At 31.0% G+C, this 17,025-nt stretch overlaps 1 protein-coding gene across 2 annotated transcripts in view; it reads right to left on the reverse strand.

Annotated features, from left to right (window-relative positions):
• The window catches only part of LOC129233209 (cytoplasmic polyadenylation element-binding protein 2-like), a 126,460-nt gene that overhangs the window by 21,716 nt on the left and 87,719 nt on the right, over nt 1–17,025 (reverse strand). For both annotated transcript variants that reach the window (XM_054867279.1, XM_054867274.1), the window contains 4 exons: nt 9,167–9,349; nt 6,471–6,560; nt 4,146–4,264; nt 1,790–1,904 (listed from right to left, as the gene is read on the reverse strand). In XM_054867279.1, coding sequence (XP_054723254.1) covers nt 1,790–1,904; nt 4,146–4,264; nt 6,471–6,560; nt 9,167–9,349 — 507 coding nt within the window. The remainder of the gene's footprint in view (nt 1–1,789; nt 1,905–4,145; nt 4,265–6,470; nt 6,561–9,166; nt 9,350–17,025) is intronic.

Consider the following 17,025-nt stretch of genomic DNA (forward strand, 5'->3'; position numbering starts at 1 on the left):
AATTAGCCCGGAAATGTTATCTCCTCATAAAATGTGTATGTTGAAAAATAATAGAAATGCCAATAATTAACTCTAATTATTACACAAAAGGTAATTTTTACCAACAAATAGTTTTCGGCCCTCTAATTACAATCGAAATTTTCTGTACTAGTTTTATGAATTCATTCTTTTCAGACAGTGCAAATTAAGCTGTGAAGTTAAATTCCCAAGAAAGTTTTCTAAAATAATAATTTTTTTTTTTTTTTTTTTGCACTTCCTGCTGTATTTTTGGGTTGCTAGCCATTCTTCCTCTGTTTCAAAAATAAAGATTGAAGTAAATTGTAGTCTATGCAAGCACATTCAGTGTGAATATTGTAGCAACAAACAGCAGCGAGATGGCACTTCTACGCGTTTTCGGCACAAAACGGAAGCTCTCTGTTGCACTCAAAAATGCTGAAGAAACTGAACAGCGAATATTCACTAAAAATATTTCAGACGCTCAAATCTGCTTCATTTGATGTTCCCATCATGTTTTATCAAACTCTCTATCAAATTCATTCTGAGAAAACCACCATAGCTTCTACTTTCTATCCACTTCAATGAAAGTGGTAAGACTCGCACTTTGTAACAACACACTTAATTCTTTAAATGTAAAGCGTTTCAACAAATATACTAAAATTTTCATGCAAAGAGTATTGAATGTGCAACAGACAATAAATAAATAATGAGCAAAAATCGCTTGAACTTAGGATTTCATCTGAAGAAAGCTTGTTAAAATTCCGCCATTACAGTATTATTTTCGTGAACCCCCTTGTTACCTCTCGCTAATCCCCAATTGGGAAACTATGGCATGCAGGAATGATGTTTAAATTGATTACTATAGATAACTAAAAAATTACTATAGATAACAAAAAGAATATACTAATAAAAACTTATTTATTAGTATATTCTTTTTGTTTGAATTTGTATAGAATTTGTACATTTGCATACTTACAACTTAATCACAAGTCATTTTAAATAAATTGCAAAACACATCAGTTTTAAAATTGACAAAAAATATGAAAGCTAACTCATATCACATGAATCTGCAACAGAAATAAGAAATGCAAAGTATAAGGGAAAAAAGTAATAAGTGAGGAGAAAAATGAAAGGAAAAAACAAAGGCTGTTAAGAGTGATGATTCCATAAAATATTGTTTCTTAGAAACAATTTCTCTTTCTAAAAGAAAATATTTTGGAATTAGTGTTACATAACTCTTTTGTATTCTTTCTTTATTTAGATCCTCATAGCTTTAAACTACACTGAAAAACAGATCCTTAGACAAAAATATAAATTAATATTCAGGAATATTAAGCTTATATAACGCATTGCGTTGGCAGTATAAACAGGAAAGAATTCATAAATAAAAGGTCATCTCATTGGTCTCATTGGTAATGTGATGTTTGTTAAAATGAAACAGAACTATTTTTCATGATTTTTAAAAAGTTTTTAAAATTCTGAACAATATTTTTTTTATTTACTTAAATTTCAGTTTTTCTGTGCTTATTATTATTTTTTTTTCAAGCAGAACTCATAGCTTAAATTTGCATTCATGCCAGTTGGAGAAGTTGGTGAAACACCTGAAATTGAAAGTGTCTTCAGCAACCATTTGATGCTGTGACCCGAAGGTCTCAGTGGAAATGTAGATAAAATATTGTCAGTGACTATTACTTTGAACATTCTGAACACTTGCAATTCATACTATTTTACATAATATGATGAAAGTAAATCTGTGTGATTCAGATCTTAAAAACAAGTTTGCTTAGTTTACCTGCTTTTAAGGGACGAGGCACACCACCAACAAATACTGTTTTACGTGGATCTAAAGGCATTGAAGCATCCAAGACAAAATCAGCATCACTTAAACGCCAAGGTCGTATTTGAACCTATTTTTTTTCAAAGTTGAAAACCAGTATATAAGTTCAAGATATCCAATTTATTTTTTAATTTTAGAGTAAAACAAAAATTATAAAATGCTCTGTACGTTGACAAACATCAGCAATAAAAATGTTATCAATTTTTGTAAAAAATAACAATCAACTATACTTATAACCAGGGGTGTGCGCAGAGCTTCAGTAATGGGGATACCTCTGCACCCAGACTTGTCATTCAAAGAACTCTGGGGGGGGGGAGTCCTCCCCCTGAGGGTTCTCCTTTTTTGTTAAAATTTCGTGGATGAAATATGATTTTAGATGTACGTATTGAGGAAAATTTTTGGAATTTAAGTATATACATACATATATTTTTAAAATAAATTCTTAAATCTATTTTAAGTAATTTCTGGGTAAACTACTGCCCCTTATCGGTCTCTTTTTTTCCCTTTCTACTTGTTCTTCCTTTTTCTTTCTTCCTCTTTATTTATTTATTTCCTTTTTTTTCTTTCTTTTTTAAGCTAATGGGGGTACCGGGGTACCCCTGCGCACACGCCTCTGCTTATAACTATATTACTAATATTTGATAAAGATACATTCTCATACAACTGTGTTAAGTGAAAAAGTGGTGTCTGTGGCTGAGCTAAAATTGAGATGTAGCTCTTTAAAGTTTACGCCTTCATGCATTTGATTTAGTTGTCACTTTTTCAAAAAATTAAAAAATATATTTCCCATTCACAAATGACCATAAAACACTGTACTTACATAAAATGTAACTTACATGAAATATGCCACAAAGAACCACCTGGTGACAATAACTCTATTTTTTAAAAAAAGTGCTAATACCACTTCTGTGCTTAGCAAAGCACTGCTATTATATTGATGAAGGAGTATTGACACTGTTTGACATAAAAGAGAAAATTCAGTAAAACCAGAAAAATAAGTCAAAAATAAATAAATAATAATAAAAAAATGCTTACATCATTTTTATTTTACATTCTTAAAAGTTGAAAAGGAGTTTCATGTTTTAACACATTATATTAGAAAGGATTTCAAAAGTTTAAACAATAAATAAGGGAACATTAGGAAAACAATTTAAACAAATGTACAAATAGCATTAAAATTGCAATACATGGTTGGGTTTTCCAATCAAATTACTTCTACAGAATTATACAGCTGATTTCTATTCAAATTTTACAGAAAAAAATGCTTTTTGAAACTAATATTTCAATTATTCATCTATAATTATTATTTCATTTTTTTTATTTTCTTTGAACAACGAAGAATTTCAAAACCAAAGAAAAAGCTTTGTATTTTGCATCGCTTAAAATGAAATTGACGGCCCCCACTTCTAACCCCCCCCCCCCCCCGGCATCAGCTCTGTTTGTCACCTCAATTGAAAGCAAGTTTAAATATAACACTTATGAGTAAAGACAAAATTAATTATTTGACACCCAGATTTTGAATTTAGATAAACTACCAGAATCGTGTGAAACATTCGTGCTCAACAGTTAGAATTCAAAATAATCATTTTTTAAGGGTTTTTTTTTAAATAATAGCAAAAATGTGATTTATGAACTTATTTCTTGTTGATAGTAATGAAAAAAATCTGCAAAATGATGTCTTACTTTTAAAGTTTACTGAAGCATTAACAAAGTTACTCCTCTCCCTCCAAAAAAAAAAAAAAAAAACCTTCGAAAAATACTACAGGTGTTTCAATGCTTTACCATGTAAAAAAAAACGTTTCTTTTTTTTTTCCTGGCTTCAATGCAATACAACTGTGATTTAAAATCCTGTCCCCAATGAGTATAGTGATAGAACCCACTTTTTTCTTTATTTTTCATTGAAAATCAACTTCTTGGAGAATATGATCACTTAAAGTGTAATTCAAAGAGTAAGAAACCCTTATTGGAAAGTATTTCAGTGTGAAATTAAAAAAAGGAATTTTTTTCTTATACTTTTAGCCTTATCTCAGTCAACTGTTCAAAACTACATAGGTTACACAGTATTTTAAGCTATAGTATTATAGTTTTAATATAAGTTTAAGTTTTAGTTTAATCATCTATTTTGGAGCTATTCCAGTCAAGACATCGCTCCCCTTATGACAACAGTTTGTAGAAAGTCTGAATGGAGATGTGATAAAACAAGATTTAAATATATTTTATTTTAATACCGAAGGTAAGAAAAAAATCTCAGTACAAAAGTTAATTTTACCGCATTAATGCAAAAGGCAATGAAATTCAAACGCATTTTTACCGGTTTATCCTTGATTGTAGGACTAGATACGCATAAGTATAGCTTGTCATCTTCTTGTATGCAGGCATCTATTAAAGCTTGAACAGATGCTTCATCTTGAAATAGTAAAAATGCATAACCTGAAAAACATTAGCATTTAATATGAAAGTAGTTCACACAAGAAAAAAACACTTACTACTGAAAAATCATTACCAATCAGATGGATAAAGGAAAAAAAAACTATGCAGGTAGAAACAATTCTACTATCAGTCAGCGATGGAAATGATAAAAACCAAGAGAAATAGTGTTCAAGGTAGTATGTGTCAAAACATTAATAGAGAAACAAACAATGTGTATTTAATTGATTTTATTCCTTAAAATGTGTCAATATTAAAAAGATAACTTTCTAGTTTTGTACAAAAGTATATTGTTAAACATTTCTTAACTACACAATCACATGTGCTAATATGATTTCATAATTAACACTCTATATCATATATCTGAGAGTGTTTAAATTATAACTGCATGCTTCTTTTTTATGCCAAAATAAATGTTTTTAGTAATGGAATGAGTATAGTTAATAATTAGAAGAACTGCTCAAAGTTCACTAAATTTCAAAATAAATTCATAAAATAACGAGATTCTTAATATAATAAAATTCGGAAATTCTACAAATGAACTGAAAATTTCGTTAAAAATTGTACTTTGTAATACATTCAACCATATGGGTAAGGTGAAACTTGACTTAATATTTATGCAATTTTGACCTCTATATTAAACATAAAAATTCATTAATTATATTAGGTAAAAATGATTAGGCTATTATTAGTCAAAAGTAAAGTCAGAATTGGAATAAGCAAACAAAAAAGTTTGAATAAAATGGATAATGTGTAGCAAAAAAAAAAAAAAGCAAACTGATTGATCACCTTGAATTGTTATTTTTAAGAAAATGTAAGCAAAGCATCAAACTATCATTTTCTTACTGTATGAAATTTCCTGGAATAAAAGATTTTTATTTATTTATTTACCTTTTACAGCACATCATTATTATTTCACTGCTACACAAATTAAGGATTGTAACTAAGGCTGCAATTTTGATTTTTATGATATTTTTTGAATATTTCGGATCGATTTTTCTACTTCTTTTTCTTTCTATTTTATGCTTGACTCTTAAATATTTTCTACACAAGGATCTTCATTGCAAACATTATTTTCAAGTGATAATAGATGATTTGTGCATTCCTTTTTAAAGTCAACATAAACAAGAAGTCTTTTTGCATAAGCATGCAATGCTAAAGAGGATGTTCCTGTTTTCAAAACCTTTATCACTGTAGTGCATTCATAGAGAAGAGATAGCGGAAATACACAAAGGGGGTTGCTGCTTGGTGTGCCAAGGTTTGCTAGGTTTGTGAATTGCTCATTAGATCGCCAATTCTGTTCATGAATACTTTGCCTACCTGCTTGGCACTATTTCAACATACCAGCACCAAGTAGACAATCGTCAAGTGTCGCCTTGCATTGCTTACTTCCACTATCAGTAATTGCTGAATTCACTATGGTCTTTTTTCTTTTGCTTGACATTGAATATTTAATAGCTGAACTTTTTTGGCTGATATATTAACAGCTATAAGGATTTGGAGACTGCAACAAAATTCTTGTGAAACTGATTGAAAACCTTTTGAGAAATCATCATTGTTAAGGTCATTAGTGAAACCTAATTAAACATTATATGAAAACACTAAAATGGTTAAGACACAATGGCTTAAAACAATTCAGCTATTTCTTGCATGGTAAGAATTTAGTCAAAAACAACATGGCAATATCATTTCATTAATTTGTTTCTTCATTTTGTAACTTAGCTTGGCATTTTGAAAATACACCACTATTTCTTAGAACTGATTACAATAATACTAAAAAAAAAAAAATGTTTTTACTACTCCTTAAAAGTATTTCTTAGTACAGTAAATCCTGTAAAGTTGACCATCTGTTTAAGCTGACCACTTTTGTCAGATACATAAGTAGACAAATATCATAAAAATCAATCTCTATTAGTTGATCACTAAAGTACTGAACTGCAAGTGGTCAACTTACACAGGTTTCACTGCATAACTAATGAGCAACAGACATTTAGGAATTATATCATTTTTTAAATAGATTTTACTGTTAGAAAAATGTTACTGTTGTAATTATTATTAATTTATTTTTTCAAGTCTCCATTACAACTATTATTCTTAACATCAATAGATATCTCACTATACATTGTTTATTATAGCTTCGTGAGAACTAGTACTCTGTACATATGAATTTTAATGGTCAGAATTTCAGATCGGGAGAAACACATCCTACCTTTTGGGGGAAAATATGATTTGCTTTCTGCTTTGTGAGGCCAATCAACCACAAGAGGTCCAAACCTTCTGAAACTGGCATTGATTTCATCTGTGAGAATAAACATTACATGAGATGATTTCTCAATGGTATAAACATGCATTTATATCAAAACAAAGCAAGAAACAATGCATTAAGCAGAATGAAAGGAGTAACTACTAAGAAATCAAATGCAGTGCCAAGGAGGAGTACGGTTCTTCAGAAATGAGGTCGCTAGTTTAATTTTAGTGATGGGAAGAAAAAGAAAATCTTCGCAGTTTAAAAAAATTTAAACAGAAATGCATTTTTAGAATATTATTGAAAAATATCCAAGATCCTGCATTATGATTCACCTAACTGAGCGCCGCTGGAATGTACCTTTCAAACATTTTAAACAAAAAATAGTACTCAGCGCATAGAACAAATCTATAACAAGCTTCAGTTTAACAAAAAAATGTATAGATAAATAAACCTAATAGCTTCATTTGGGCAGCCCACGCAATTACATTTCTTTTTTTTTTTTTTTTTTTTTTTGTATGTGTGTGTGAAAAATATCACCATGAAAGTCACAGCGAAGTGGAGAAAAATACATTGGCAACCGAAAATTTCTTAAACGAAAAAAAGTTTGAATAAATAAAAAATTAAAATATTGTAATAAATAGACATAGGAGTTGGTCTAAGTGTTTGAATATATAAAAAAAAAAGAAAGTAAACCGAAACTTTATCAAGAGATTCAGGACGCATGATATTAAAAAAAAAGAAAAAGAAAAAAAAAAAGGGTAAACAAAGACCTAAGGTATCACTGAAAAGTTCCACATCAGTGCAAAATGGTAAAAAAAAAAAATAATGGGGCCGCAAACGCTTGTATTTCTAATCGATAAAAATATCAGGCCGGAAGTTGATAAATTCACTGTGGGAGGGAAAAAAAAACGGATATTTCACATCATTTTTACCAATAATATAATAAAATGAAAGTAAATAGGGACATAGACAAGAAAGGGGGAAAGGAGGAGGTCCTACACACTAATCTCAATACTTTATGCTACCTGCACGGTAGCCTTTTCGAGTGTTTTTAAAACTTTGATTTTAAGAGAATTCCAGGGTAGAGTTCCCAAAACCCATTCTTTCCCTTGCATCTTTGCCCTTACCAAAGATGGCCTACGTATAGGACTTCAATTTCGAAAAACTTCCCAGAGAGCACCCCCATCCAAGCCCTCGAAAAACGCTCCCACTTCATCATTAAATATCGCTAGAATATCGTTCTAAGGACTTTTCAAAAATTCAGAAGGTCCTAGAACCTCTAATCCTACTAACATTCTCAAAGATCGTCTAAAAACTGCGTTTTGAAACCTACTTATCTCTAACATCATCAAAGATCGTCTAAAACTTTTTACAGCTAGAATTTCGAAAGGGAGAACTCCCAAACCCCTTCTCCCTAACATAATCGCAAATAAATTACAATTGCGTTTTTAATATCCCTTTTTCGAAAAACGGCCGTTTCCAAGAATTGTCTAGAATGCATTTTAAAGACGACAAACCAGAAAAATTTACAGGGTGGGCGCCCGAAACTTTCCGACCTTTAACATCACAAAGATCGTCTAAAATTTGTTGTCCTACTCTCTTCTCCCAAATAATTTTAAGGGAACACTTTGAATAAACTAAATGATTTTTTGTTTTCATTTTCCATGCATTCACTGCATAGTTGTGTTACAGTGTACATTTTACAATTTGAATTTAAGATTCCAACGTTTTCAATTAATTTATATTTTGAAAATTTCTTTTTTTCTTTAATTTATAAGCACGCACGCGCTTTAATTCTATTAATTTTCAAATTATTTCCTTTTTCCCTTTTATGGTATGCAAAGTATGCATCAACAGCTTTCATATGCCAATACTTTTCTCCACATCATTCTTTTTACCGTAGTGCCTTGAGATTGTGTTGGTTTCACTAAAAAAAAAAGAAGGAAAAAAAAAAGATTTAGATGAAGTGGCTGTTAATAATAATTAAGTGGCTTCACTGGCAATTAAACCAAAATTTGAATTTTTATGTCTAACGTTTCATAAGCTTAGATGCTGATGACAAATCCATCGATCTGGGACCCTACCAGATGCAGTTTCTCGTCCAGACAAGTGATTTTTATCACATACAACTGTACAAGGACAATATTTGTACCGTTCAAGGGGAGCTTTTTCTATTTCTGCAAAAAATGAGGGATAAAATAATGAAAATTTTAGGATATTTAGGACAAAATTGAAAATTTTAGGAAGCTATTTAAGCAGCCGTGACACAGGTGCTAAAGAACATTCCCAAACCGAATTTAAGAAGTCTATGGACAAATTGGTTGACTGTTCAATACGTTGCGTTGAGTTAAATTTATTAATATTTTGAATAAATATTAGCTTTAAAACATATTACCAAGTTTTTTTTTTATTATACCACTAAAAAGTTTGATTATTATAAGATTACCTTGTATTTCAAAAAAAAAAAAAAGATAACTTTTCTCTATCAGATAGGAAAATAATTTCTTGGAAAGCGGTGTGTTATGCTTTATACAACATAATTACACATTTTATTTTTTTTAAAAATAAGCATAAAAATTCCAAAGTATAGATTGAAAAACAAATTTGGTATTTCATAATTTGTTTCAAACAAACGAAAATTTAAAAAGAACACCTACCTTCGTCGATGTCCGGTGGTAAACCTCCTACAAATACTTTTCTTGAGAATCGTTCCCCAGAATCATTTCCCGGAGATTTAGGAGCACAAAGTAGGGATGAATTTAATGATGGAACGATTTGTTCCAAATGACCATCTTCTAATAAATGGTTTTCTTCTAAGCCAGTGAAAAATGGAGATTTCCCTACGTGAAAGGGGCAAAAAAATATCTTAAAACACATTTCACTTATGATCAAAATAATTTATACACTTAAAAAGAAAACAGAAGTAACTAAATACGAAAAGAAACAACACAGTGCTATTCAATAGTTGTAAAATCTCTCCATGAGTTGCCATCGCACACCGGGAGGAAAAAAAACTATACTATTAAAACCTGTGCGCGTCTGTCTGCGTGTTTGTAGGTGTGTTTGTAACTATCTTCTACGGACTGTCAATGTATCAGGACAATGCTAGTACCGTTGAATACGAGACATCCAGGGGAAGCTATTCCATCCTGTTTCACCCCACTAAACCTTAAGCGAACGGACACCCAGTCTTGAGGACATCCAGGAGTAAAAATATTAAAATCATCAATTGAGGCAGTGAGAAGCAAAGGGGTGTAAAAGGACATTTTAAACTTTCGAGTAATACGCATTTAAAGTTCAGATCACAGGTATGCTTTCATTGAATTTTCCCCCTAAATCATGCTGTATAGCAGCACCCACCAGAGCTACTAGTATCATCTCTAGCCCTAAAATAGAAAAGAGGTTCTCCTACCATTTGTTCTGATTATCTCCAGATTTTTAATTTCGGCACTTACATCCTTAGGCTGCTTGAGCCACTACAGGTGGCGAACTGAGGTTGGCGAGCTAAATGAGCAGGGGGGGGGGGGGGGTCGGGGCGAGGCAGGGGGGGGGGGTTCTGCAAAATTCATCCTAATTTAATCATTGTTCACTGTATCACTACTTTTTTTTTTTAAAAAATGAAGAGTAAAAAACTTATTTTTTTAGTCGTTTATGGGCAATTCTTTAGAAATGTGCAATTTTTTGTTCCAGGCTCATCAGCAACTTTATAGAAAAGCGTTTTCCATTTTCTTCTATTATTATTATTGTGTGTTTGTCACCCTCTAAAGAGCAAGACAACGGGCGTTAACTAAATAATACTTATTTGTGTGGAGGCTTAATATAAGTACTAAAATCAGACATGTGACCCAAACAGGATGAAAAATACTGAAATTACATGGCTTTGTGAACAAACATAACACTATTAGTATATTTTACTACATCTGAAAGCTTTCCCATGTATTGTAGTATCTATTCGACACACTATTTTTATCAGATGCTGGAAGTTAAATGGAACACGCTGAGTTTAGCTTTCAATGCCCTTTCTTTTTTCTGCACACAGTATTTTGCTCTCTCAAAAAATACTGAATTCAGTAAAAATACTGAAAAATCACATCCCTGTAAAATGTCACTAGCATTCACTATCACAAATCAGAATTTCTGTCTTTAATGGTTTGCCTACATAGGAAAAACAAATAAAATGCATCTCTAAAATAGAATTTCTACAATGCTTCAAAAATCCTAATTCAAAATTTAATTTCTTTCTTTCTTTCCTTTTTTTTTCGCTTGGTTGCATACATTAATATGTTTTTTGCGTAGTTAAAACTCGTCCCCAGCATTTTACGTAAAATTGCCATCCAACACTTTTTACAGACTTTCCTGATCACTTTTAGAGGTGCAACTGGCTAAGGCTACTTTAAACAGAGACTCCTATCCATAGGACTTTTAAGTATTAATTGATCAATATATTCATGAACCAAAAGCAAAGAAATTAAGAAAGAAAGTACTTATACAAAGAATTAGTCAAATTTACAAATTTTACTCTCAATGTCTAAAATACATGAAGATGTTTTGTGATCTTCTGCAGTTTAAGAAAAATACCTATCTTGAATTTCTGAAAAATACCTAACTGAACCAATTGTGAAAAGTTGACAAATTGAAAAGTTTGAATTGCAAATTAACACCTTTGTAAAAAATTGCCCTTATGCATAAATCTTTCTTATTTTCCTTTTTTTTCCTAACAGAATTTTTTAAAAAAAATACGTTTTTGTTATAAAGCAGCTGATTAAAATCTTTTACATATTGTATTCTTTTGATATTCTTTTAGATAATATGATTGAGAATATTCTTTTAGATTATAAGGGGTAAATAAAACCATAAATAAATTTATCTATTTATCTAAACAATGATAATTGAACGTCATTTTTTAATGTTAATAGCGTTTATAGACTTTTATATTTACGAAAAACGTTCATTTTCGATTGTCCTCCAAATTTCAACTTTAGGAGAATATTCTCGACTAAAAACTACAGAATTACGTCTGTCGATAGGAGTCTGCATTTACAACAGATAAGAAAGAAAGGAAACTAAACATTGAAAGACAATCAATCCTCCTGCAAAACCGAGAGATTCAGGCACGCAATTTCATATTCTGTACTCTATTCCACCGACTATCAGAATAATAACTGAAATTGTTTTCAGATTATGCTACCACTTTCCTCGATAAAAATAAAGCAAAATTTCACGCAAAACGCTTAGTCGGCTTTTCTATACGAAAAAAAAAAGTTATTTTTAAGAATAGTATAACGTACCAATTACATTTGCTTTTAGGGTCAAATGCACGTAAAAATTAAAGAGTATATCATCAGCAAATTACCATGTGTGTTTTTTTTTGAAAATGTTTTTTTTTTTTTGAAAAAATAAATCGTTTTCTCCCAAATGTTTCCGTAAATTTTACATATAACCGGAAGATGTAAAATCCAATTAATGCAAAGTAACCAGCAAAGCTTTAGGGATAAACTACAGATTAATAAATTTGCAAACTTTTTTTTTTTTTAATGTAACATAAATTGCTAAATATTTTTTCTTTTCTTTCTTAAATCAATGCAACTTTTCTTATTAAATACTTAAATACAAGGCAAACGAACTATGTTTTTCAAACTTAGATAGAGAAAAAATTCAAGTAGTTTGTTGTCTTTATCTATTATTCTTCTTTCATTTCTCTTTTACATTTCAAAATTGCCCAAAAAAGATTTCAGCCAAAACTTCATTTTACTATGAGCCATTCTATTTCAGATCAGGCAGGGTCTGTCACATGATCATCACCGATTTTTTTGAAAAAAATACAGTAGTTACAACTAAGGGACATATGAAATATCCCAAAAGGATTTTGCAAGAAAATTTTTTTTTCTTCAGTTACAGCCTATTAAAATTCTGCACAAAATCCGCCATTTTGGAAAAAACCGGCAAAACACTCCATTTCAAATGGACATTATTTCAAAAGTATTTAACCTATTTGAATAATTATTTTTTCTAAAAATAAATAAGGACCCATATATCCTCTAGACATCGTTTTTGAAAGTTTAGTTAGGTTTTTTGATAAAGAAAAAAAAATCATTTTTGTCGCGAAAAAACTGCATTTTTACCGATTTTATGATTTTTTTCTCCATGAAAAAAAAGTTTTTTTTACTAAACGGAGATGGCAGTCTAAAGCCCTTATATGATAGTTTCATAACATATTTTATTATAATCCTTGGATGCATACAGCCTCGGAAAAAAAATTTGAAATTTTGAAAATTTTCAAAAATTAGCGATTTTTGAAGTGATTTTACTCAAAAAACCCATTTTTTAAAAATCTAAAAATTGGCTCATTTGAACCTCTTATAATGCTTAACAAGTGGGTAGACACCGCATCCCGTATTTTTTCCCATAAAATGTTTTATGATTTTTTGAAAGTGACCTTATCGCCCATGGCATGCATGTAAAATAAAAATTTCTAATAATTTCAGTAACTGAAATTCTGGTTATATTAATGCCTAATAACTACAATAAAGGTGCCCTTTATCAGGAACAACTAAAATCTTACTAACTTTTAATAATGTAGCAGTATCAAACCGCTTCTGATGACCCAGTCAATTCGTCTTTTTGTACTTTGTTAAGTGAATATATTTTTCTGCTGATCAGCGCCTAATTGTTATGGGAGCTGAGATCCCACACTTCCTTATTTGTTTCACTCAAATTTTTGTATTTTTGACCGAATTCAGGCCACTTAAGCATTAAAATAAGTTCTAAAGACTATAGGGATCCTGACCTTCTTTTGTTAGAAATTGGATCCCTGGCTATAATAGCTACCTTTGGTGATCTGTTTGGTTACCTCAACTTACAACCATGTTCAATTAATTATTTCTCTCATAAAACAGTGGGCTTTTTAAATTCTTAAACTACAAGTGAGTTTTGCGGTATGAATTTAGTATACATATTCTTACGTATAAAAGTAATCATACTAGGTAGGATCCAAAAATTATGTGACAACATTCGCCAATGTCAACCAAAGCACGAAATTAAAATTAATCGTATTAAATGCATTGTATTGTTCTTCCCTTTGATGGTTTCCCCTGTCGCGTAATTGAGTTGAAGAGAAAGAGAATTGAAAGAGAAAAAATATGATTCGTTGCTGCATATGAAAGTAACGGTGAATGCATAGCTTTGAAGACAAAATAAACTAATATTTATAAAAAAATATAGATTTTTACTGTTTCTGATAAAGTACATCATTATCGTAGCTATTTGTCATTAATCTAATCACCAAAGCATTGGCGTCGTCAGCTGAAATTTATTGGGGGGGGGACCATTCTGACTCTGTCATTTTCAAGTTGCATTAAGAAAAATTCGTGTATATATATATATATATATATATATATATATATATATATATATATATATATATATATATATATATATATATATATATATATATATATGTATATATATGTGTATATATAAATATATATATATATATATATATATATATATATTTATATATACACATATATATACATATATATATATATATATATATATATATATATATATATATATATATATATATATATATATATATATATATATATATAGATAGATAGATAGATAGATAGATAGATATGTATATATGTATGAGACAAAAACTTGACATCAAATTGAAATGGGTATACATTTAATACAATACTTTTAAACGGGTACATCTTGATTTGCATAATTACACAATAAGAAAAAAAAAATAAATACCAACAAATACATGTTTTCTAGACTGCACATGGGATTGGAATATCCGTGCTATTTTTTATTTATTTATTTATTTATTTTTTTGTGATCAATTTCGTCCAAGATGTTTTTGTGAACGTAACAGCATGATTCAACCGCTTTTGTGTCATAGTCGACCATAGATACAATTTCAGCTTTCTAAGCGCACTGAAGCTTCTTCAACTTTCGAAGGGCGGCACACCAAGAGCAGCCGCACCAAATTTTCAACATTTTGAAACAGTGAACAATTTAATTAACCGTTCTTAATGAATGAAATCATCAAAAACGAAATCGAGCTTTATGGAATCAAAGCTGTTTAGAACAAAATGTGACTCATATAAGCCGCGACAACTGTATAATCAAATTTTTATATTACATAGTGATAAACCCTGCAGCTCTAAGTTCTTGGCACAAGATGGATTCGAAGAAGTTTAATTTGATGTTTTTTAATTAAAAAATTAAAGTACATAATTCACCGTTATGACATTCACGAACTTACGAAAAACACAACTACAAAAATAAAATAAGACACAAATAATTAAGCTCTCATAATATCATATTTTAATAATGCAACCTTTTAAAGTATTTTCTTAATTTTTTCAGGTTTTTTGTAAAAAATGTACCAAAATTTTGCTTTTTTGTTGAATCCTCTATACACTCAATGCATATAAAATCAAAAAAACTGCAAAAACCATGCCTATGTAAATACATTAATTTCTGATTTCTCAAAGTCAGCAGGGAAAGTGCCCATCCTGATCCTCTTTAAGTGACAGGCCTGTCTTAAGAGGCACACCCCACAGATTGAAAAGTACTGGCCTACACAGAGAACAAACAGCATTTGGTGTATAACTGAATTCTGATCAGCGGGCGATGGGAAATAGATAGAGAAATGAACTGCTTTTTTCTGACACGTGACAATAAGTTTTAAAATGGTTATTTCAATAAAATTTGTTCAGTAAAGCAGGATTATTAATGGATAATTTTCTGTTAAGCTTTAATAACTAAAAGGGGTATTATTTAATCCATTAAAAATTATAAAAGGTGAAACATTTCAAAAAAAAAAAAAAAAAAAAAGCGAGAGAGAAAGTTGAATGCATTAGTTCCGATAGGACTCATAACGTCAAAATATTGACTGTAAAACATACCTGATTAGCAGGTATTCAGGGGCTACTCGATTGGAGGTCACTGTGAACTTTCATAAACTTTCCTTTCCCAGAAAATTTTGTCTGACGAGTCTTCAAATTTCGAGTAGTTTTTGTGAAATATTGCATTAAAAAGATTTTCTCATAGATGTAGTGATCTGGGTAATTAGGAATTTTATTCGGAAAATCGATAAGTAACCCCATCTGAATAATTTAAAATCGGGAAGCCCCTACATGTATTATACTAAACAGAATGGTACTTACCTATCACGGTCTTTTGATTTTTTAAAGGATGTTGATGATGATTCAGTAGTTATAAAAATTGCTCAGGTTCATTTGATGTAGAAGGTTTGCTACATTTTCCCGTTTCAAGTCACCTCTCCATAGCCGTAAACGAATATGTAAAAAAAAATATTTTTACCAAAATAGGAGCGCTCTTCAGGTCACCTACTCTCAAGGAGACCAAAAGACCGCATGAAATTACCTTTATTTTTGTCGGAACGTTTCCCAATAGGGAAGCTCCTTTTATTTCTCTTTTTTTTTTTTTTTTGGTCATCTTGCGCTTCTTTTTTCGTTGGTCTATCGAAAGTGACATCACAGTATCCATCGTTATGCTGACTTACGATTTGCTTTTGATATTGCACGTTAATTTTTAGACTCCTCCTTTTTTTTCTTTTTTTTGTAACGTAACGCTTTTTTGGTCAAATTTGAGATGCCGCAAACACATTTGAGAAACCGCGCTTCGGTAAGGTACTTTGAAGCCACGTGTTGAATAATGTCAAACACATGACATGTCCTTACCCTTTCTACCCCAAACTTAACCTTTGACCAGCTTAGTGATCTTCTAAATTTTTGTTCATCCTTTGGCCAGGGTGTTGTTGCCAGCTGCAAAAAACCGCCAAAGAGGTCTGGTATTTCATTTTGTTTGGGTAACATCGGGGTCGCTATAAATTGAAACGAATAGGAGAAACGAACACTGCAAAACTCGAAACAGAAACCTGGAATTGCCGAGAAACGAGATAAGAAAGAAAGGGGCAGAAACTCAGATCCCCGTCTGACTTCTGTTGACTTATTAGCACGAGAGTCGTAAAAAAGGGGGGGGGGTCCATATACGCTGGAGACTCGACTATGGATGCAGGGTTGACATTGCACTCGGGAGGTGTCCCATTTCTAGCATCATCCACTGAAGCTATAGTGTGCGCAGAGAGCAGAGCAATAGTTTGTCATTGGAGTTCACTTTCCGACTTTCCGTTCACTATACACATCACCTATTTTGTTTTTTTAGTTCATTTTTTTTCGATGTTCATTTCGTGTTATTTGATATGAATTAAACATGGTAAATTATGTATTATGCAACTGTTTAAAATCTTCAAAGTAAAAATAATTTCCCCAAAATAATGAATTTCATCTTGACAATTTCGAGGGGGGTCCGATTTTCAAATATTGAGGGGGTCCGGTCCTCAAATATTGGGGGGGTCCGGACCCCTTGGACCCCCCCGGCCGCGACGCCCATGCACCAAAGGCTCTTCTATCTAAAGACTACACACAGAGTCTTACAAAAAGACGAATTGACTAGGTCACCAACAGCGGTTTGTTAC

Source organism: Uloborus diversus, chromosome 1 (genome assembly GCF_026930045.1).
Source record: "Uloborus diversus isolate 005 chromosome 1, Udiv.v.3.1, whole genome shotgun sequence".
Lineage (NCBI taxonomy): Eukaryota > Metazoa > Arthropoda > Arachnida > Araneae > Uloboridae > Uloborus > Uloborus diversus.